The sequence below is a fragment of the Pleurodeles waltl genome, chromosome 9 (genome assembly GCF_031143425.1).
Source record: "Pleurodeles waltl isolate 20211129_DDA chromosome 9, aPleWal1.hap1.20221129, whole genome shotgun sequence".
Taxonomy (NCBI): Eukaryota; Metazoa; Chordata; class Amphibia; order Caudata; family Salamandridae; genus Pleurodeles; species Pleurodeles waltl.
Window position 1 is genome coordinate 656,725,193 of NC_090448.1, and position 24,853 is coordinate 656,750,045.

The following is a 24,853-nucleotide window of genomic DNA, read 5'->3' on the forward strand; positions in this document are numbered from 1 at the left end:
CCTATTGGCTTTGACATTGCATTCCTATTGGCTTTGACATGATGTATTCAGTTTAGCTGCCTATTGACTTTGACATGCTATTAGATATTCTGCCTATTGGCTTTGACATGATATTATACATTGCATTTTGTATTCAGCTCAGTTGCCTATTGGCTTTGACATGATATTATACATTGTATTTTATATTCAGCTTAACTGCCTATTGGCTTTGACATGATATTATATATTGCATTTTGTATTCAGCTCAGCTGCCTATTGGCTTTGACATGACACTAGACATTGCATTTGATATTTAGGTTAGCTGCCTATTGCTTTTAACATGACATTGCATTTGATACTTAGGTTAGCTGCCTATTGCCTTTAACGTGGAGTTAGACATTGCAGTTGAGAATCCAAGCTGTATTTTTCCAAGCTGTGTTTTTGCACAAGAGAACCAAGATGTTTTTCTCACAGTAGACTAGACATGATAAGAGAGAGTACATGGGTGTTGTTTTTCTTCGCTTGAGCTTGGGAACAGGAGTAGTCTTGGAGACCTGGCCAGTCTCCAAAAGGCTTGCTCAGTTTCCCAGGTCTGAGAGGAGGGGGCACACCTTTGTAACGAATGTAACAGGCTGCAGAGAGTCAGATTCGGATCTGCCGGACCTCGTGCTGGAGCTTGGCGCCAGCTGCCAGCAATCCCGTGTGGGTAGATGAATCTCTTTCTCGCGGCTGACAAGGGGTCATCAGCTTGCAGACCTTAGAAAGATGAAGCTGTAAATAGTTTCCCACACGGTGAAGTATTTGTTTTGCTTTGCATTCAATATCTTATAAATATAACCTGCTGTGTATATTGCAAACTGATATATTTTGTTTGATTAACGCGGGCTTGAAAGCTACTAATTCGTCATTCATAAATATTGTGGTTGGGGAAGAATTAACAACAATAAAAGTCTTCTTTGACCTCAGAAGTGCATTTCTGGTGTTTTATGTATGTGCTTAGAAACTAGATAAGAGGAAAGCACTACAGTGACACATTTGCAAAGGTAAAACACAGCAGTTATAAATATGTAATGCAATCAATTTCTGAAAAAAAGCCCCATGTGCAAAATAGAAGGCTTAAAAGCTAAGCAACGATCCTTAAGTATACTGGCATGACTAGTGGGAGTTGGGAGTTCTTAGACAGTTAGGCCTATTCCCGGTGGTGGAGGAAGGCCATCTGTCTCTTCACTAGTGCACATGTATCTAAAACACAGCAAGTTACAGAGTAACTTAGCTGCACATTCAGGGAATCAATGTTGTAAGCACTATTAAACATAAACATTTTAGAGTTACTTAGTGTATTACCTTAACAATAAAAAATAATAACACTGCTTTGGCATTGTATTTAATACATGAGCAACCTCAACCTGGACTGGGAAAGATTACAAATGTAAGGCTTAAAGTTACAACTACACCTAACAGCCAGACAGACAATAAGGACTTAATATGTTCCAAGAATGCTAGGCAAATAAAGAACAAAATAATTATGTTGTACCACCAGCTAGTTAGAAATATCACTCTGACTTCTAACTCAAAGGATACATTGCTGAATATTTCTCGGAAAAATGCAGTTTAATCCCGGCTCAACCACTAACTAATACAGTGAACACCATGTGCTTAGCACCTTGCACCACACAACTCTTGTACACATGTAATAAGTTGCTCATACCACAGTCCTGTATATCCCACATATCTTTAGTTGTGTGTCATTTAAAACATGCTTAAAATGTAGCAAGTAGCAAGCAAAGAGAAATTGGATCTAGCTAGGCTGAGTTACAGAGCATTGCATTGAATATACTAGTAATGTTTTCAAGTTATGGTGCTATACAAACCAGGCACCTCCCACAAATGTCACTTATACAGCATATATTGATTTTTCTGCACCAGCTGCAGGATGTACGATCAGAGAAGAAACCCTCTGTTAAGTGCCACAGACACAGTGACTTAATAAAACTTGAGGAGTCCTCCCCTGCAAAGAACATGGAGGGGCCCCTCTCCGGACTCACTCAGGAGCTCTCAGTCCAGGTATTGATATAAGGGGGTCCAAGGAGGTCAGGGCCACCCAGCACCACGGGGGCTCAGGTCCTTTGTTATGCCACTGCATAGACAGGGGCACTTTGCAAATAGCTAGAATCACAGCTCTGAAGACAAAAATGTTGTTGTTTGTAAACATGTGTTTCATAGATAAAAGAACGCTACATCACACAATATGAAAACAATGCAAGGAGGCTTGCATAATGCATGATGGCTATTATAGGTGTTTTAACTTAAATGGCAACATTCAGGTTTGTGCAGGTAATAGCCAAAAGATGGCCCTGTAGATTAGATAACAAGCATTTACTATGCAATGGGTCTCGCGTTTGCACAAGTTAGAGCTATTAGTGTTGTAAATTCCTAACTGGACTTTTATTGCCACATAAATTGAAAATGAAAAGTAAAACAGTTGACATAAGCAAGTCGATTCAAAGCGCCATGGCGGCCATGAGCGTGAGCATGAAGGAGAGACACAAAAGGAAAAAGAAATTTGCTAGCACTCAAAATTATCTGCAAATGTGCAATTATCCATCTAACAGGGTCAGTCCCCAAGGCTGTAACAAAACCTCCCTAAGGCGGGACAAACGTAAGGCATTTACCAATGTCATCAAAGGATTTTTGAAAGGCAAGCCCACGAACGAGTGAAAGTGATGGGCGTTAGGTAGACATGGATAAAAGTCCACATAGATATCAACACGTTGGAAAAGCAGCACTTGTTCGCTGCTATGCTCGACCTAAAAAGGGGGGAATGGTACGACATTTGCACCCAGGAGCAGCTCATTACGTCAGGCCTTGGGTACAAGACGTCCATCAGGCAAACAACCACAAACTAAATTCAGCCTAGAGTCTGTTATGGCTCATCCAAGTAAATGAAATGTGTAAATAGAAGCTCTGAAGAGGAAGAAAATACAGCTCTGGTCTGGTCGGGGTCCAGAAAGGCTCTCAACCACCAGCTGAAGCTCCGCTTCGAAACCTGAATCAGTTTGCAAAACAGCCAGACTCTCCGTCTTAGTCCGATGTTGGGAAAATGCCCACGATATCCTGCAGCAGTACCTCTATCAAAAGAACCGATGATGAGGAGCTGACAACACCGTAACCATATGACTTGCATTATCTATTTACGCCTAACCTCTCTTTGACCCTGGGATGAAGTTCTGTCACTGCCTAAATACACAGACTCAGCATGGGTTGACAGCTCGTATTGGGTGCAATACTGTCACAATGAGAGTGCCTGCGGCAATACCACAAGCATTGAAGACTTATAACTTCGTGACATTACTTTTCAGTGCGGTAATGCGGGAACTTGAATTGAAATGAGTTATCTGAACCCACGATGCGTGGCACTTGGCAGAGTTGCATACAGTTAAAAAATAATTTCAAAAAGTGTTACGAAGCAAAGAGCGCTAAAGCGCTCTTTTAACAAAAAACATACAAGCACATATTAGCGCTGGCTCCATCATAGCAGTTTTTAGTTAGCTTCGGCCATGCTGAATAGCAGCCTTCCTGCTGTACAGCACGACTACAAATCACTGCGAAAGCAAGTAGCTTTCATAGACTAGACCTACTGGCTTTTCCAATGCTTGTTTCAGTTTATCACTATGCATTTATATCTTCTCAGCAATATATACTAAATCAGCTACAAAATAGTTTTTTGTATTGTTTGGGGAAGATATATATTGTATTGTTTGGCTTCTCTTCTATCTTACCTCACTACACTGTGATGTCATGGAATTGGAGATACCTCTTTAGGATGATACTTGGAACAGGAGCTGGAAGTCTCCCGTAAATAGCTGACAAACAAGAGCAATCTATTACCAATTCAGGAGTCAATAAATAACTTATTGAATGGACCTTACAGGCACTTCTAGGACTCATTGGGTATCCCTCCAAAAGATGGCGGTTCTCATGCCGCCGCCCATACATTAATTAAACAAAATACTCATTCTAGCTCCTCTAAGCGTTAGCACTGAACTACTGACCCTTGTTCATATGTTTTCCGTCTGTTGTCCGGAAGTAGTTGTGCGTCACGTGCTACCGGCATTCTCTGGATTATCGCGAGAACTGTCGAATGAGTAGTGACAGAGCAACGAAGATGGCGGCGCAGGAGAGCGACGCTATAGGGACTGAAGTGATGCCCGCTCCTCCTAACCAGGTGAGAAATCATGGCATAATGAGAATAAAGCAGTGCTAGAAAACCGTAAGGAAAGCAAAAAGTCGACGATGGGGGATGATCAGCTACAAACACATTGTCCAGAGTATATGAGAGCGAAGCACTGCAGACCTAGGAGGATAGACGGGAGAAACATATGTGAAGGCTTTTCGTCTGGGGTCGTCATGTCACAATGGAGTTGAGAGAAATTCAGCCCAGTGGATGCTTTAGGTGAAGGGACTGTTCAGTCTAATGTGCGAATCTTAAAACGAAAGGAGAGACCTTGTAGGTAAGGAGAGGTCATCCATGGAAGGCCGGATTTCACGAATAAGCGAAGGTTCATAATCGGTGGCGTTCGAGGAGAAACTTCCTGCAGCCAATGAGTGTGGGATAGGATCAGAAAAGTGGAAGTTGTTTGTAGTAGAGAAATTGCCTTTCGTATAGGTCATTGGGGCGGTGTGCCGATTTCAAGCTTTTTTACTCCGGGTTCGAAGTGTGCTAGAACATGTGTAACAATAACGGACGTATGCCTAAAACGAGCCAGATCTAAATCACTAGGGCTGTCATTCGTATCAGATGCATTAATAACTCCGATTTTGTTGTGAATAATCTACCATATTTCAAATCTGAAGAGGTGAGGCTATGAATTAAGCATTACAATGGTCTGTTAAAGGGGTAAATGTTTTCGGAGTGTCTCAATGACTCCGGCCAGCCCTTCGCACCACTTTCTTCTGCACTCACTGCTATAGACCTACGTCTTTTTTTCCCCCGTTGTTTTCAAACCCTCCTTCTGCACATCTAATTTTTCGTCTTCTGTCACCTCTTCATGCTCCCCTTCTGCACATGCTTCGTTGCATGCCCTTTACGTCATTCATTCACACACAATCACCTGTATATTCTCATAGAATCACAGTTGGCAGGTAAATGGCTATTCCTCTGTGAGCTGTGCAGAGAGGCCAAGGATAGGTTGTGCAGGAAGTCTGAACACCTTCATGAGCCACTGACATACACTTAGAGGTGCTTGCGGTGCATTCAGCTTCTACTGCAGAGTTCGTAACATGACCTGTTATAAACACCCAGCCACAACCTAAACCCACTTAGATGACTAGAGTCTACTCAGTTCACAGTATGCACTATACAAGAGTCACTTGTATGAAAAAGTACTTTTGCCTGCAAAGTTGAGGACATGAATATAGGGTCCCATGGGGACATGTTTGAAAGTCAGTTTTTAATTACTGCTGACCTGGGTTCTCTTCTAAATAAATCCCTGATTGTGAGTGACAGCATTCTGCCCGTTTCAAAGTAGCACCTCTGTACACAAAGTCGTTCCTTCAATTCCACGGACTGCTTCGACAATTTTTTTTTTTGTTGGGGGGGGGGGGGGGGGGGGAGTTGATAATGACACACAAGATTCTTAACCAATAAAGTTTTGTCTAAATTATGACAAATCAAAACAAGCACTGACAAAACGAAAATGCTTTGACTAGTGCCCGACCTATGGGCTTTCCAGTTCTTAATTAATTGAACCTTTTTTGAGTGCTCTCTGAGCATCTTGTTAACATGCACCATTGAAGATGAAGTGAAGAAAGGAATGAAACTCTTCTGTGGACAATTTAAGCATTTACATCAATGCTGCTAGATAATGCCCCCGACACATTGTGACATTAAAAGCTAAAAGTGTGCTTGTTGAAAGTTTACATGAATCTAGAAACTGAAAACAGTTTAGAAATATATTACATTTAACTCGTTACATTTTCTTAACTTCTTGACGGGGCACATTTTCAATAGTCTTTAAATTGTCAACTTTAATTTCTGGCAGTGTATGGTTAGACCCTCACGGTTTAGTAATACATAGAACATCTTATTTACATATGAGGCACATTCTTCATTAATATTTTTTCTTTGTTCTTATATCCAAGCATCTAGCGTCTTGAGCACAAATGCCCTTTAGCGGCAGTAAGTAATGGAGTTAACTATACATACGGAAGTGTATATTTATAGCTATACATGTATCTGTATGTGTGTGTATGTTACCTTCTGGCGGTCCCAAGTATGCAGTTATAGTTAGGACCTAGTTTTCTTAGAAAAGGCATTTTTTGACTTGCCTATATCTTTGGCACCGTTTGACACATCTTGACGAAATGTTCCCAAAAAAGTGTCTTTTTTGTGCATGGGAAGTTTCGGGGTGGTCCGTCAAGTGGGGGCTGAGACTTTGGGGGGGATGGGTCAAAAGTGGGTTTCCCTTGTTAATTTCCATAGGGTCTTTTGGCACACAGGCTGAACGGAATTACACCAGATTTAGCAGGAATCTAGATCTTGGTACGCAGACTGTGCTTTTTGTTTTTGTGATTTCGTGTAAATCCATTCAGTAGATTCAGAGTTATTTAAGGTTAAGAATTATAGATGTATAGGGACCGAAAGATCCTCAACCTGACTGCAAAGTTTAGGCTGCCATTTCGTTTTGTTGCATCGGCTAGGGTTAGGGGGGAAAAAGAGTGTAAAAACATATAAGGGGCCAGGATACAGGTAACCCAACCTCAAAGGACACATACAATTGCTCAACTTTTTGTTTATTCGTCTGATCCGTGGATCTGCGTGTGAATCCACTGTGGGGCTCAGTGTGGCTCCCTGTTCAAATTTGCAGAGGATCAGCGGATCCAGACAAAAATGGGGAAAAAAACAACATGCAGGAGTGCTGGCTGCCGGTCGTCCACGGCCCTGGTCATATTAACATGCGTGTTAACCATAGAAATTTACTGAAAAAAAACAAAGGTTACATGGACATTATAGTTGGGTTCTGAATTAACTCGCACACAACCAAAGAAATTCAGCAGTTATTGGTATGGTTAACTCAAGTAACTATACCTCACTCCCTAAGGTAACTATAACTCGTGCCCTCACCATGCACAGCCAATTACTCCATATGTTACCTCTTTGATGACATCTTCTGTGATCGATTGATATTGTCACTGCAACATTTGCAATAATATTGATGAGAAAGCTGTGCATGGCGGGGGTGCGAGCTATAGTTGCCTTAGGGGGACGAGTTGTAGTTACTTGAGTTAGCTAGAACATTAACTACTGAATTGTTATGGTTTTGGGCGAGTAAATTCAGAACCTGCTTATAATGTCCCTGTACCCTTTGTTTTTTCAGTGAATATCTATTTATATATAAATAAATTAGAGGGTGTCTATTTTAATTTCTGCTTTGGAGCAAGCAGGAGTTGGGGAGGGTTTGTTAGACACATTATAAAATAGCATTTTTAAAGTCTTAACTGGCAAAGAAAGTTAAGCACTTTGTTGCTGTTAGTGTTAAGCGTATATTATTGAACTAACATATCCTCATAATAAATGAGTGTAAAAAAAAATACATATTATTCATATATACACATACACACACACACGCATCTACCCAGGTGAAGGAACACTGGATGGTGTCCCTATCCCCTGTAAAAGTAACATTTATTTATATTTAAAATAAAATAATCTAAGCTTAGGCTGGCTTAAAGCTGGAGCAGAGCAGTGTCAGTCAGGCAAGCTACTGAAAATTCCTAGCTCTATTTGTAAATCTTTTAATTTGACTGTATGCCTGAACTACTCAGTTATCTTGCCTGTTAATTCCCAATTTATGTAGTATGAAAGTGTCTAATACAGATCTATCATAGTATTCTGAAGCGGTCACTCGGCAGTGCACAGCACTCATCAACCTTAATTTCTCCTCAGCTTATTTTCGAATTGCACATATTTGTCTACTTAAATCTGTCAACCTTTCCTGTTCATTGTCTCCTTATTTTTATACCACAAATTATCAAGTTTTGGACATTTATCTCCATAGTTCTTCCTACTTGGCCAGGTACTTAAAGCTATTTTCTTCAAGGATAACTAACCAAAGTGTATTAAACGTACAAAAATCCAACCTCTACTAGAAAGAAACCAGGTGACCCCCCTTCCCTTCAATTAAATTCACAACTTTCAACCCACCTTATCTAGAATACTGGGATATGTTTTATTTATTTTTCTCTTGCCATCTCTTCATCTCTCTATCTATTTAAAATGTACAATCTGATTTCTGAATGCAGCACTTAATTGACTGGTCCAGACACTTGTCGAATGTCATCACTTCTGCCTTTTACAACCATCATCTTTTTTCATCCTCTCTATGCCCCTCTGCTGTCGTCAAAAACTTTGATTACCTAATCTTTGAAACAACATTCAATATCCTTGGTATCACAAACTCCCCTCGATTTGTTTTTATCTTTGCTTAGATGCCTCCCCAAGCATTACACAGGCCCCACCAGCCTCCCTTTTTAATGACCCCCACAATGACCAGTCCTAGATACTGTACTAATTTCCCTTCATTGACAGCTTAGGTACCTCATTTAGTTTCTAACATCTCTACTCATTTTTTATCCAACACATGACTTAACATTTACCCTAATTCTTTGGCCAGGTTTCTTTTGCTGGACATTCCAAAACGTTTGCTTCCCTCCCCTTTTTCACCACAACGTAAGCATAAGTATTACATAGTAATATTACTGTAACGGCCTCCAGTCTTGTACTTCACAGTACTTGTTGTCCAAATTGAACGAAGTCTTAAGCTTTTACTCAAGAACATTCTTTAAATTCACTATACTTGTTGTGGGCCTTGCCTATACACTAGGTATGTATAGCTGACACCCCATCAAATGATTCTAATAAAAGTGCTGACCTGAAAATGCTCTAGTATCTTGCATACAGATCCTCACCTGATATATTCCTGCTCAATTTGGCAGCTGCCAGTTAAGATTTCATTACTATACTCCTAATACTTTGTGTAGTCTCCAATTAGTTCTATATATTTAGCTTCTTTCCCTGGCATTTACTCTCCCGGGACCAGCATGCCATCACCTTGTTACTCTTCCTGTCATTCAAGAGCACTATAAAAACTCTACTTTTGCAGCATCAATTCCAAAGTTGACAACACTTCCACCATTCCACAATTCCATGGTTTGCCCAGAAGCATACTTTCATTTATAGCAAAACCCTCTCTCAAACCAAACTTTTATAACGTAAAATATGAAATATATTCAGTGTATGCATGGTCATGTTTGTCTAACAGTTCTCTGTTTCATCCATATCTGTAAACTTACCCATCCAAACTATGATGGGCCATGTACCTTCAGGTTACTGTGTACAAAATTTCTGGTAAAACAATATTGCTGCTCGGTGAGTAAACGGTATGTAAATGTAGTTAAATTAAACAAATATGAAACAACCTTTCCTCTACAATGGAAATTGTATGGGAACCGTTATAACTCGTGACTGAGGTGTTTTTTTTGTTGTTTTTTTTGTTTTTTTGTTGAACATGTGCCTCGTTTATGCAGCGTTGAAAGTCCCACCGACAACTTCTCAGCGTTGTGTGTATTGCAAGACTGTCTTCTGAAGTTGTTGACTTTAGGACCCCAAAATAATTATTTTTACATCATAGTCAGTTAATCCAGTAAAAAGCATGAACTCCTATGTCGAGTGTGTACAGCTAAGTAGGAATATGAACCAGAAGCATGCGTGCAGACCTCTAAGTTAAACATGACATGAGTCCTTTCAGGCTCGTGTTGTTTAATTTGTAGAAAGTGTTTGTAGGCTGAGAATAGGGCAATCTACTGAGTTAGTCTTCAAATTTCATGTGAGCAGTTTTCCATCAATTGTATTCAAGTGATTACAGAGTACTGGGAGCTGCATTGTGATGAGTGTGTATATGTTAGAATTTTAATTTTAGTCTTCAAATTTCAAGTGAGTATACTACTAACAAATGCACATAAGCGACTACATAGCAGTTTTGACTGTTCTGATGTGTTCATGTAATGCATTTGATTTATTTTGTGCAGGTTTGTAAATTGCATTTAATATTATAGCCACTCCTACAACATTAGTTTGGCTCTTGTACCCTTTAGCTTGGGAGCCATTTGAGCCTTTCTCGCTCTCAAGCAGTGTTGCCGCCCAGTCTTAGTCACTCAGTTATGTTGTTGTTTTAACCCTTTGCAGGAGTAGTCGTTTCCTGCTACAAAAGTAAGCAGAGCAGAACCAGATGTTCCTCTCCCGAGTAAAACATTTTCTAGTTCTGAGCCAGGCAAGGCTATCTTATCTAGCATGTGTGATTCCCCGCACACCTGGCTCATCTGACTGATCAGTAGGTGGTGCTTGTGGCTATACAGTCTTCCCGTTGCCAGGATGTGTTCCATTTCTTTCCTTGGACTTGTGAGGACATCTTGTGTTATTCATTAAATGAGACCGAACCTTAGTGAGCAAAGTCTACTGAGAGGTTGATGACCTGAAAAAGACACCAAGCCGTGCCAGAATCCACAGTGTGTAGTTTTCCATTTTCTTGCATGCACCAGTGCCCTCCTTTTCTTTTATTAAATGTGTGTGCATTTTGCCAGCTTCGTGGCAGTTTATCAGCATTTTCCTGCTGATTAAATGAAGCTGTGTACAGTCTAAATCTTCATGCCAGCCACCCCTATCTGCCAAGGTGTCTTAGAGGCGATGGCTCCTGCAGTAACTTAGGTCCCTTGTTACTTCTCTTATACGTTTCTGTTCTGACATTTAAACTTATCTTGGATTGTTAGTGTCCCTATATTGGGTGTGTTTTTAAATGCATTCAATGATGGCAAGGTAGAGTACGAAGGAAGCATGACATTCCCATCCACTTTCTCCCTTCGCATCATTTAACCCCACATGCTGTTCCTGCAGTGTCTACCTAATCATACCCAGTGCACTCCATAGTGTGTACACTCAACCGCAGCTTCGTCTACATGCCACTTCCAGGCAACAAAAGATTGGATATTGAATATTTGCCTTTGAAAGAAGAAATTAAGCCTGTGCAGGAAGTAATTTTTGATGCATTTGGTACACTCAGTGTTGTCTTATAACTGTTTCAATGCACATCATAAATGTAATCCACAAATATCGAGCTTAGACTCATGTGACACACTAGCGTGTGCAAACATATTTGTTCTGAGATGTTTAGCTTAATACTCATTGGAGAATAAAGATTGGACATTTTGATCGAATTAATAAGGTTATACATATCTTGATATTTTTGATGTGGTCTGGAAAGAGAGAAGCACTTGAAGATATATATATATATATTTTTTAAAATTTTTCCAAATATTAGACCTCATCATAAACATTTTCCTTATCCCTTCAACATTGGTTCACATTCATAGAGACAGGATGCCCTTTAGGGGCTGGTGATGTAGGGTATCTGATGCTGGGTAGAGATACACCAGAACAAAAAGACATGCATCTCTTTTCTCTAGGATTTATTTGTGGTGCTTTAAGTGCCATAACTGGAATGGGATCAAGATTGAAAGCTATTAAGGTCAAGGTTTTCTCTATAATTTTGTATCCGATCGGAAGAATCTGGTATTAGTCTGAAGTTTCGAATGTTGCTGGGAAAACTTTTAGAAGAGTAATCTGTTTGATTTTGAAAAATGAGAATGCCTTCTGTAAGTGAGGTATTAATCATTTTAAGCACATGCGGGGCAGTGCGCCGCAAGCAGCTTTTTAGACGAAAGTACAAAATAGGATCTTTAAAGTAGAACACTGGTGTTATAGAAGAAAAGATTAGTGTGTTTTCCTGTAGTCTGGGCTTTTCTCAAAATCAGTCCTTCTTTTTTTTAATTTTTTTATTTTGGTTGATTATATAGTTGAACAAAACACAGAAAATGTGCAGACACCTATGTACACTGTACAACAATTAAATTACAATGTCAGTCCAACATTAAGTGATACAATCTTCCAAGGACATTCCCCCCATACCTCTTATACCCTGTAAAACTCTGGACTCCCATAAATCAGACACACTGTTCTTTGTAACAGTCCACACTGGGCCTCCATTATTTCTTCTGATTATGTGGACAGCACCTGCTCACATACACCACTTTAGCTTGAGCACAATTATATATTCCCTTCACCCACTCTCAAACTGGGGGAGGTGGGTTCTTGATCACTCAATGGCGGGCAATATCCCACTTAGCAATAGGCATACCAATGTTCTCAAGGCCAAAGACCCGCCACGGTTATCCATGAGTTCTAGAAGTGCAAATTTGGGGTCCTAGGACCACTTTATCCACTATCCCATGATTTCAAGTCCAGTAGATGCTTAAAGTCGGGCAATTCCCAAATGACGCTCGTAAGTGTGCCTAACCCCATCACACATCTGGGGCAGTCAGTTTCCTGCCCATCCTGCATCTTACCCAATCGCTCTGATGTAAAATATACTCTGTGTAGATATCTGAATCTCACTAAACTCAAACGGGTTAAAATAAACAGCATCCTGGGTACCATTTTGGTTTCCACCCACTGAGCTTCATCCAGCTGCTCCAAGTTCCTTTCCATTTCTTGTTTAGGCCACCTAAGGGCTGGCCTGTAGGGGAAGTGGGAAATTATTCACTAATGCTTTTTAGGTTACACATTCACATTGCTTGCGCTGTGCTTGTGAAATCTCATGTGTTAAAAAAAAAAAATACAAAAAATAAAAGTGACTTAAAATCTGCCCCTTACTTACCTGAACTTGCCATTTGTTGATTCCAACGTTGCTCTAATTTACATGTTTCTGATTGGCCAGCACATCATCTGCACTTGCTTTGCCAACCTTGCCTGGTGTGGAGCTTGGACCAAGACCAGCTTCTGGTCACTTGCTACAGGTCTGTGTCCTTCCACTGACCACACACTCTGCATGTATTTTTTTTTTTTTTTTTTTTACATTTATGAAAGAGGACTCTATACAAGTGCATCTGCAGACCGTCTCTCTCCTCCACGTGGTCTTGTAACCTCTTCCCAGGTCACACCTCATTGCTTCCCCTGGAGTACACATATACCAGCTGTGCTGAAGAACAAGATGGCACCATCATGGAGAATTGAGTTTTTTTCAGTTTAGTGTCAATCAGCTAACACCATGCAAAATTATTTCTCTTTACTTCAGCTGTGAGCACTTTCCTTTACTATTATACCATGTTATTTCTAGTTGGGACACTTACAGAGAGAAATAGAAAAACATTTTCTGCCATTTCATTGTGCCACATTTTGTAGCTGCTGCAAAGATTCTACCTACCTCGAGCCGCCAGGTAATGGTCTATGCCTGCTAACTGTTCAGGCTGGAGGACGCTAAGGCTCCTTCCATTAAACCTCCACACCCTGGTAGCATATGTCTAGTGGATAAGCAGTTCATTTTGACAACTGCTTGGAGCACCTCAATCCCTGATTAGTTTTCAAGCATACACAAGTGAAGAGGTGTTGGGTGTGAAAACAGGCAGCACCCCCTGCTCGGGGGCACCTAACTCCAGAGGGGCAGCTTTCTGTTTCCATGAGTCTTTTCGCAAGGTACCCCGCTACCCTGCCAAACGTTAGTCAGTCTTTATATATGCACACAAGTTTGCCAACCAGGACCAAAAATTCACAATAAGAACAACTCCTGATGCCACGGGATCAGCATCTCTCTGCACACACCAACGCAACCCATCTGCCCAGGCCAGACCTGTATCTCTTATTGGTGCCATGAGCCCATCTTTGGACAAAAGGTCTTGAGCTTCTTCCGAAAGTCTGCTTGAGACCTGAAATTCGACACATCTTGAAGGGAAGATTCCCCGCCAGAACCAGGTGATGAGGATTCCCTGATGGATCTCGCAGAATATCCTGTCTGTGTGGCAGACAGATTATAAAATCCCCAAAAAGTTCCATCATCACTAGAAACCAGACTTGTCATCTCCAAATCAGTGTGATCGCCACGATGTTCATTTGTTGCCGCCTGACATGCGAAGCCACTCGTATCGACATGGCAGATGTGGGGAAAAGCATATCCTTCTTCTCTGCTTCAATCCTGGAGGAAGGCATCCATCGCTTCTGCCAACGTATCTAGCCTCCAGCTGAAAAAACAGTCCAGTTGACGGTCGAGATGAAAAGCAAAGAATTCCACTGAAAATTGCCCCCATAGACCTACGAGAGCTTGAAACACCTCTGTATGCAGTTGCCAATCAACGGCAGTGTTGGATTTCCCCGGAAGGTATTCCGCCACCACTGAAATGATGTTATAGAAAGTAGCCCCCAAAATTCTTCGTCACATTCACAAGCTGATATGGATACACCCGCCCCCCCCCCCGGCCCGGTGATTGATTTACCGGAGTGCTGAGATGTTGTCCATTTTTAGCGACACTGAGCAACTCGCCTTGTCCTGCGTCCAACAGTGGATCGCAAAATACCCTGCCAGGAGCTCTAGGCAGTAGATGTGAAGAGATTGCTCTTCATATGACCATTTTCCTTCTGAGGACTTACCACCGTAGCTGGCGCCCCAGCCCAATTTGCAGGCATCATACTCTATCACCAGATCCGGACCTCCCGCTCCAGGCCTCCATGTGATTCAATGACCATTGCGGAACCTTCATCGAATATGATGCACCTTCTTGAAGATGTTGGGCCTTCAATCTTTGCAGCACACTATAATGCAGGATGCCTGGAGAAATTGCCTGGATGGAAAATGCAAATAGTCCCACCAGACGAGCTAGCTGTCTGCGAGACACATGTGACTTTGACATCATCTTCCTGATCTCATGACGAATGTTCGCTATCTTCCTGCCCGGAAGACTGAGTGTCGAATTGCGGCAATTTGATCACAAAACCATTATATATTGTGCTGGAACAAACCAGGACTTACTTTTGTTGATTACAAATCCCAGACGCTAAAGCAAATCCATCACCATTTGGAGATGAGGGTAGAGAGAACAGGGACACTGATCAATCAGGAGAATGTCGATGTAGTGTAGGAAAGTACCATCTTGCCTGGCATGTTACCCCCATTTTCACTGTATGTATGTTTGTTTTTGCCCTTGTGTCACTGGGATCCTGCCAGGCAGGACCCCAGTGCTCATAGTATGTGCCCTGTATGTGTTCCCTGTGTGGTGCCTAACTGTATCACTGAGGCTCTGCTAACCAGAACCTCAGTGTTTATGCTCTTTCTGCTTTCTAAATTTGTCACTGCAGGCTAGTGACTAAATTTACCAATTCTCATTGGCACACTGGTACACAAATATAGTTCCCTTGTATATGGTATTTAGGTACCCAGGGTATTGGGGTTCCAGGAGATTCCTATGGGCTGCAGCATTTATTTAGCCACCCATAGGGAGCTAAGACCATTCTTACACAGGCCTGCCACTGCAGCCTGAGTGAAATAACGTCCACGTTATTTCACAGCCATTTTTCACTGCACATAAGTAACTTATAAGTCACCTATATGTCTAACCCTCACTTGGTGAAGGTTGGGTGCCAAGTTACTTAGTGTGTTGGCACCCTGGCACTAGCTAAGGTGCCCCCACATCGTTCAGGGCAAATTCCCCGAACTTTGTGAGTGCGGGGACACCATTACACTTGTGCACTATACATAGGTCGCTACCTATGTATAGCGTCACAATGGTAACTCCAAAAATGGCCATGTAACATGTCTAAGATCATGGAATTGTCACCCCAATACCATTCTGGCATTGGGGGGACAATTCCATGATCCCCCGGGTCTCTAGCACAGAACGGGTGCTGCCAAACTGCCTTTCCTGGGTTTCCACTGCAGCTGCTGCCAACCCCTCAGACAGGATTCTGCCCTCCTGGGGTCTGGGCAGCCCCGGCCCAGGAAGGCAGAACAAAGGATTTCCTCTGAGAGGGTGTTATACCCGCTCCCTTTGGAAATAGGTGTGAAGGGCTGGGGAGGAGTAGCCTCCCCCAGCCTCTGGAAATGCTTTGATGGGCACAGATGGTGCCCATCTCTGCATAACCCAGTGTACACCGGTTCAGGGATTCACCAGCCCTGCGCTGGACAAATGAAAGGGGAGTGACCACTCCCCAGACCAGTACCTCCCAGGGGAGGTGCCCAGAGCTCCTCCAGTGTGCCCCAGACCTCTGCCATCTTGGATTCAGAGGTGTTGGGGGGCACACTGGACTGCTCTGAGTGGCCAGTGCCAGCAGGTGACGTCAGAGACCCCCTCTGATAGGCTCTTACCTCTCTTGGTAGCCAATGCTCCTTTCCTGGTAGCCAAACCTCCTTTTCTGGCTATTTAGAGTCTCTCCTCTGGGCTAGTCTTCAGATAACGAATGCAAGAGCTCACCAGAGTTCCTCTGCACTTCCCTCTTCGACTTCTGCCAAGGATCGACCGCTGACTGCTCCAGGACAACTGCAATAAAGTAGCAAGACGACTACCAGCAACATTGTAGCGCCTCATGGTGTCGGCTTTCTCGACTGTTTCCTGGTGGTGCATGCTCTGAGGGCTTTCTGCCTACACCCTGCACTGGAAGCCAAGAAGAAATCTCCGTGGGTCGACGGAATCTTCCCCCTGCTAACGCAGGCACCAAAAGACTACATCACCGGCCCTCTGGGTCCCCTCTCATCCTGACGAGCGTGCTCCCTGGAACACAGGAGCTGGATCCAAGTGACCCCCCACAGTCCAGTGATCCTTCACTCCAAGTTTGGTGGAGGTAAGTCCTTGCCTCCCCACGCCAGACTGCAAACCTGTGTACTGCATGATTTGCAGCTGCTCCGGCTTCTGTGCACTTCTCCAAGGATTCCTTTGTGCACAGCCTAGCCTGGGTCCCCAGCACTCCTGCAGTGCTAAACCCTCTGAGTTGGACTCCGACGTCGTGGGACCCTCCTTTTGTGATTCTGGTTTCACAGATCTTCTAAGTGCCTGCTCCGGTACTTCTGCGGGGGCTCTGTGAGTTGCTGAGCGCCCCCTCTGTCTACTCCTCCAAGGGGTGACATCCTGGTCCTTCCTGGTCCCCAGCAGCACCCAAAAACCTCTACCGCGACCCTTGCAGCTCGCAAGGCTTGTTTGCGGTATTTCTGCGTGGAAACACTTCTGCAACATCCAGCACGCTGTGGGACATCTTCCATTCAAAGGGGAAGTTCCTAGCCCTTTTCGTTGCAGAATCTTGGGCTTCTTCCACCCAGAGGCAGCCCTTTTGCATCTTCATCCGGGGTTTCCTGGGCTCTTGCCCCCCCCTGGACACTATTGTGACTCTTGGACTTGGTCCCCTTGCCTTGCAGGTCCTCACGTCCAGGAATCGTTCTTCAGTGTTTTGCTGGTGCTTGGCGTTCTTGCAGAATCCCCCCCATCACGACTATTGTGTCCTTCTGGGGTAGTAGGGTAACTTTACTCCTACTTTCTATTGTCTTGGGGTGGGGTATCTTGGACACCCTTACTGTTTCCCTACAGTCCCAGCGACCCTCTACAACCTCCCATAGGTCTGGGGTCCATTTGTGATTCACATTCCACTTTTGGAGTATATGGTTTGTGTTGCCCCTAGACCTATGCCTACCTATTGCATCCTATTGTGATTCTACATTGTTTGCACTACTTTTCTTACTTACCTGGTTTGGGTTTGTGTACATATAACTTGTGTATATTACTTACCTCCCAAGTGAGGGTATTCTCTGAGATACTTTTGGCATATTGGCGGTCATTCAAAGACCGCCAGGGCGGAGGACTGCGGGAGCACGGCCGACAGGCCGGCGGTGCTCCAATGGGGATTCCGACCGCGGCGGTAAAGCCGCGGTCGGACCGGCACCACTGGCGGGCTCCCGCCAGTGTACCGCCGCCCCATTGAATCCTCCAAGGCGGCGCAGCTTGCTGCGCCGCCGAGGGGATTCCGACCCCCCCTACCGCCATCCAGATCCCGGCGGTCCGACCGCCGGGATCCGGATGGCGGTAGGGGGGGTCGCGGGGCCCCTGGGGGCCCCTGCAGTGCCCATGCCACTGGCATGGGCATTGCAGGGGCCCCCGTAAGAGGGCCCCTAAATGTATTTCACTGTCTGCTGCGCAGACAGTGAAATACGCGACGGGTGCAACTGCACCCGTCGCACAGCTTCCACTCCGCCGGCTCGATTCCGAGCCGGCTTCATCGTGGAAGCCTCTTTCCCGCTGGGCTGGCGGGCGGTCTGAAGGCGACCGCCCGCCAGCCCAGCGGGAAAGTCAGAATTACCGCCGCGGTCTTTCGACCGCGGAACGGTAACCTGACGGCGGGACTTTGGCGGGCGGCCTCCGCCGCCCGCCAAGGTCAGAATGAGGGCCATTGTCACTAAAATAAAGTTCCTTTATTTTTAGTAACTCTGAGTATTGTGTTTTTCTTATGATACTGTGCTATGTGATGTAAGTGGTACAGTAGGAGCTTTGCATGTCTCCTAGTTCAGCCTAAGCTGCTTTGCCATAGCTACCTTCTATCAGCCTAAGCTGCTAGAAACACCTCTATTCTACTAATAAGGGATAACTGGACCTGGCACAGGGTGTAAGTACCACAAGTTACCCACTATAAGCTAGGCCAGCCTCCTACATGCGGTACACAATCAAACAGATGCCTCTGGCCCAGAGGAAAGCCACCACTGGTTTGAGCACCTTGATAAAAGACCAAGGGGCGGTGAACAGGCTGAAGGGCAAAGTCCGAAACTCAGAAACCTGTTGTTTCCAGAGGAACTGATAAAACCAGCCAGGCGGAGGGAAGATAACTGTTAGATGCACATCCTTCAGGTCCAATTGGACTTCCCAATCCCCCGGATGCAGTAGGTCCCTCAGAAGATGGATTCCCTCCATCTTGATAGGACGATGAAGCAACCATTGGTTGATTTCCACAGATTGACCCCGTCCCTTTTGTTCACAATAAAAATGTTGCTGACCAATCCAGATGGATTGAGCTCTGAAGGAACGATTGCCCCTTTTTTTCCAAAGGTTCCACTACCTCCTTATAACTAGGTCCGTCTGACTTTCTGTAAAGAATAAAGGACAGGGACGACACATTGAAGGGGGAATTCCAGACGAAAACCCTGGATCATCTGCAGGACCCACACATTGGACATGACATCCGTCCAGTTCTGTGCAAACGGTGCCAATCAGCACTCTACCTTTACTTGGGAAGAATAGAGAGTCCTTACCAGGGGTGCATCCATTACCACCTCCTCTCCCACTGCGGAAAGGATGGAATCTTCTGGCTGGATAAAAGTTGCTGAATCTTGCGGCGTCTTGATAATGCCCCTGGCGGGAGCCTTGGCCTTTAAGAGAGGCGCTGAAGTTAAACCGGCCAGGCGGGCGCCCTTTCCACGCCCAGCACTGGCAAAAATCTGAGGAAAAAATCGTTTTGATGGAGGCCTGAGCCTTATCCAGAGAATTGAACGTGGTCATGAACTTTCCTAATTCTTTACTTAAGGGCTCCCCAAACAAACCCCCCTGTGCAGAAGGGTCTGCCTCTGTAACAGCCAGATCCCCCAACTTTGTATCCACCATAACCAAGAGCGAACACAGTCTCTGTGCAGTGAGGTTGAAATTCGCTTTGCCCAACAAAATGACTGCTCTCTGGCCCTAATTACAAAGGGCTTCAGGAAATATGAGCTTGCCCACTTGCTGCGCTTCTTCAGCCATTTCCAAAGTCTTGGTGATTAGCCCCGTCAGATCCAATAGTTTGTCCTGACGAGACCGCCATGAGCGATCTATGCCCTTCTTGGGGTCCCTAATGTATCTCGATAAGAAAGTGATCATGTGTTCATCTATTTCCGGGGTGCAAGTCACCTTGCCTTCCAAAAAAGGATGTGGGTGCTCTGTCCACATGCGGGCTCTAACCTCCTTGTCTAACAGCGTGCGTAGTCTCTCCACCACATAAGTTGCCACCCTCTCCTTGGGGATCACAGTGCAGATCTACGATGAACTGGCTCATCCTGGTCTAACATCCGCCACTACGGAGCCTGAGGCAGCTAAAGAGTGCTTGTGACTTGAAGACTTATCTGTGGCCGTATGCTACGGCCCTGCGACTCATCATCATCTGCCTAAGGAGTGGGAGAAGGCGGAATTAATGACTCCGCCAATGGCGCTTGCAGCGTCTCCTGCAGCATCGCCTGCTGGAAGGCCCTTTTTAGGCACCCGAAAGCATCCAGATTGATGCCTTGGTCTGCTGGGCCCTTAGAGGCTTGCCACTGATTCTTGGCTTGTTGAGTTTGAGCTAGCTGCTAATCCCCTCCTCCCCTTCTTTTTTAATTTATTTATTTATTTTTACTACCAGGGGCCATGGCTAGCGTGACAGCTTGCTGAATAGAGGCATCCATAACCTCACAAAATTGCTCATCAAAGGGGAGGAAAGACATTTCCTTTTCCTCCATATGCTCTTCCCCTGCCTCCTGCATGACAGAATGTGTGTGTGTGTCACTAGAAAACTAGCCTGTATGAGAGTCAGAGACTCTAGAACTGGGACCAAACTGTCTGTCTTCTGAGCTTTATGGAAAATGATTGTGAAAGCTGGTAAGGGTAAACGTTTGGAGAATATATCTTAACTTAGTAGAGAGATATGTTGAACTTTGCTACCCTGGCTGCAGTTGACAGAGGGAGCCTACATGTAAGTCTGCTTGCACTCTTGTCCAGCAGTGGCGGTACCTTGTGGCTCTTCCACCTGTTTGAGTCAATGGAGATGAAAATGCAGTGATATTTAAACGTATCTGCTGGTGTGCACAGCACCTCTTTCCAATGTGCAATGACTACTTTTTCCAACAACGATTTATACCCCCCAACTTGTCTCAGTTAGTCTATGCTTTTTGAATGATGATAATTTTGCCCTCACACACACATCGTAGATTGGGAGATTTTTTTTTTTGTTTTTACAGATAATTCTTTGTGACAGCAAATAATTTCTCTGAGAAAAAGCTGACTTTGTGTTTAACAATGTTCTTTGCATTGGTCTGTACAAAATTGAGGTTGTAGGAGTCGCTTGTAGAGAAGAAGGTAGGTGGTGGAAAATATTGTATGGGAAGGGGATAGGTATATTTTCAGGTGGCTACGGTTTGGGGCCAAGTGGGGCAAAGTATAATTGGAGATTATCTGATTATGTGGATTTAATTAAGCCACGTGGTACTTGGTTGTGTGCGGAGGAGTGTCGTTAGTGAGTGTAGATGAAACTTTGGATGCGGTGGTGCATGATAGGTCTTCCAGTGAGCTGGTAAATGGTCTGCATTCTAGTATGCTAACTCTTCAGTATTTGTGTTAGGTCAAATTCAGTCATAGTTGTTTAGCAGTTGGCGATACAATTAGTATGTTAGCTTCTCAGGATCGGTCTACCCTATGGTTGGAAGACTGGAGTTGGAACCTCCAAAGAAAGTACTTGTAGTTTTCACTCGGGAGAAGAGTTTTCATGAGAGAGAATGAATCAGAAAACATTTCATTTGTCCTATGTGTACGCAGGAGCAGAGTTGGTGTAAATAAGTGAAAGTTTTGTACCACAGCACTAGTCCCTGTAAGTTTGATTCAGTAGAGACTCTGGAGCATAGAGACCTGTGCTCTTTCTCGCTATTTTGCCAACATCGTTAAGGTTGAACTTCTACATAGTTGTTTAGAAAGTTAAAATATACCTATAAATTATTCATTTCATGCACTGCCCACCTTACTGTATCACTTATATAACATCTTTGTGCAAGCCAGTGCAAAAAGTCATTTGCTGATGGACAGAGATCAAAAGTGACACTGTAATGAAGAAAGAAAATTAGATTTTTGGCAAGTTTTCAATGAAGTTTAAGATAATGTGCCTCAGAATACCTTTCTAGATCATTTAGATGATTATGAATTCTAACTGAAGAGGATATTGAGAAAGATTATGATTTCAAAAACGTGTTCGTTTATAAAATAAAATATCCTATTCCCAAAAGGTTTATGCAATGGGATTGATTTTTAGATGTTGTGGAAAGAGAAAATAACTAGGATACAGATAAAATAAATTCAAATAACTTCATATTATCTAAAGACTACCATGCAAGTGTTGCAGCCTAGGGACACAAGTGCTCTTGGTACTAAAGCACGCTGTAATGGCTGTGAAAGTGGGAATTAAAAATGCAGCATGTAACAGAGTGGCATACAGAACTTTATAACCATGTTATCTGAGCCATATTCATGTTTGATACAACGTGATATTAGCAAAATACCTTTGCTGCCTAAATTGTGTTCTTGGAGAATTATAAAATAAACTTGCTTTATTTGTGTTTCTTAATTTGTAGATACTGTGGTAATTAAATTAGATTAGATTTATTGTGGTGAAAGGCTGTAAACGCTTGAAATGTGTTGAACAGAATATTGTGAATTTTAACTGATGTAATTATGAACTACTAATCTGTTTTTAAGTTTATTGGGTGACCTGTTTTTATCTTTCTGCTTATGAATTGTATTGTTCTGTATTTAAATTGTTTGAATAGTTGAAGCAAAATAATCAAGTATGATGACTAATATTTCACAGAAAAAAAGATAACAAATTTATGATTTATAAATTTAAACTAGTGAAGAAAAGCTGAAAAACTCTAATAAACCAAAAGTATTGTATAATTGTCATTTTGAACATGTGTATGACATTCCATACAATACAACAGTAAGAATAGTTCACTTGTCATGAGGACTTGATGAGGTCAGCACACCAATGAACAGTATGATCACATTGGTTGTGCAGTTTTGTTCCCTCAAATTAATTGTTTTTTCTGACTGTTTTTGCCCCATCAGTATTAAATAACTGTTATAACTGTATGCAATACATTCATCACTTTTCAACATGTTTTCATATATAAAAATCCCCTGTTCCTGTAAGTAACTTTCTCTGCCATTAAGCATCAGTCTACTTTGGTGTACAGCAATTCTGGCAGTCGAGGATCTGGGCTCCTCCAATATCTTTCAGTGGCATTTCCAGCAGCACGTCACAGGTATCTTTTCATATCTAGAGATCCGAACCTCTCTGGACGTTCCCCAACACCCCTCTTCAGTGATCATCCTTTTCACCCTCTCAAAAAGTTTGCAGTTTAAGGCAGGTGATACACACCCTTCACCTAGCTACACCAGTTCCTCTTCTGGGTACACCCATCAGCACAAATGAGGTAGAACTACATTGTGGATTCCAGCTCTTTTCTTCCACGCATAGGCCAGTTAATGAGATTATGCAACTACTTGCCTGCACCCTCTGAAGCTGGCATCAGAACAGGGTGAGACAATTTATTTTTCGGTGCACTCCCTTGAAGTAGGCACTGTGTAAGATTTTCAAGTACACTCGTCTAAATCCCGGCTTTGGGCGACTTGTCTGGAATATTTAATTGCCTCCATCCAGTGATCCTCATCACCTGGGCCATTATCAGTTTCCAAATTCTCTTTAAGGTAATCTACTCTGTGAGATTCCATTTCTGGATTCTTTGACATTGAAACAGCCACCTTATACATCCTCCCTGTTACAACTTGATTTTCAAGAGACTCACCTAACAGCGCTTCACCTTTGTCTATATGTTTACCTACCGGGAGGCTTACCTGAATGTATTTGAATAGTTGTCTATTAGAAATGCTGTATTTTCCTTTCAATTGTTCGTCTGACATTGTAGAGTCAGACCACCATATATTCATCTGTTTGATTTTATTAGTTGTCCATATTTGTCCTTGACAGACTAACCGTAGTACCAGGATCCGTTTTGCTAACCTGGACTCCATAATTGATCTCTTCCATTGTCATTAATGCCTACCCAATCTGTTGGTGTTGCTGTTCTGTACTGCATGGAAAAGTATACAGAAACGTTCTTTTCTCAGTTACAGCGCAAGCTTTTATTATCCTTGAGCTCGTTATATCTTGGGCCAGTCCAAATATGCTACAAATATGCTATTGAAGAAAACACTCATATATTGATTTTTGTTGAGAGTTTTGAAATTCCTACCCAAATTTCCCAGAAGAGTGAAAGATTACAAAATTATAACAACAGAGGCATTATCACTTTTGAAAAGACTGGGACATAGCAACAACATCACCATAGGCCAGTCAAGTTCAGTTGTAGCTGGGCTGAACAGTGGAGTGCCTGCAAAGTGAGTCTTTAAAAAATGCCCCACATCTCTATTGACTGAATCTCACTGAAGGCTCTCTTCTAGCCAAAGTGACTCACTGTGTCAGTTGTGTGTGCTATTAAAGTTACAGACTCAGGAAAAAAAGACACATGTTGCTAGATGAGGGAGGCTGCAAAGGCTCTAGCTTCAGAATAAAGGGAGGCCAAAGAGAGGTTAGTATGGGGACAGATGTCTTCAAAGCAAGGTGCACAACGGAGAGCTGAAAAGAGCAAGAGAGACTCGGGCACCATAAAAATATTTCCATTGTCCTGCTTACTGAACATTTACAAAAAATGAAATCATGTTGATTACAGTTTAATATTTACATGATTTTTAGTCTCCGTTTGAGACCAAAATATCCACGGTTTTCTTTTAAAAGTTCAACAGATTTTCACAAGCTTAGGGCTGCTCTTAGTTGTAACAATTTTATTTTTTACAGTTGAGTAAAACCTCATTATGGAATCGAGATTTGTGTGTCTTTATTTTCTGAAAGCCAGGACCTTGCATTGCCTGCACACCCAAAAATGGTCCATAAAACAGTGCAGTTTAGTGGAGTAGTTAATGACTAATGCCTGTTCATGGACATAGTAGGAGCCGGCTGTACTTTAATTCTGATTCATTTTTATTACTGAACCTGTTACATTTTGCTCTATGTAAACCTCAGGTTACTTGTTTGACATAGCTGGCATACCACATCGCCTTGATCCTAGTGACTATGCACTTTCCTCCCTACAAGCTTTCTATCTACACCATGTCCGATCCACCTGATGATTTTCCG

At 43.1% G+C, this 24,853-nt stretch overlaps 1 protein-coding gene across 1 annotated transcript in view; it reads left to right on the forward strand.

The window, feature by feature from the left end:
• Nucleotides 1-4,061: 4,061 nt before the first annotated feature.
• Nucleotides 4,062-24,853, forward strand: part of CLPTM1 (CLPTM1 regulator of GABA type A receptor forward trafficking) — a 326,345-nt gene continuing 305,553 nt past the window's right edge. Inside the window, exon 1 of the mRNA XM_069207717.1 lies at nt 4,062-4,204. Within this exon, the coding sequence (XP_069063818.1) occupies nt 4,121-4,204 (84 nt within the window). The 5' untranslated portion in view covers nt 4,062-4,120. The remainder of the gene's footprint in view (nt 4,205-24,853) is intronic.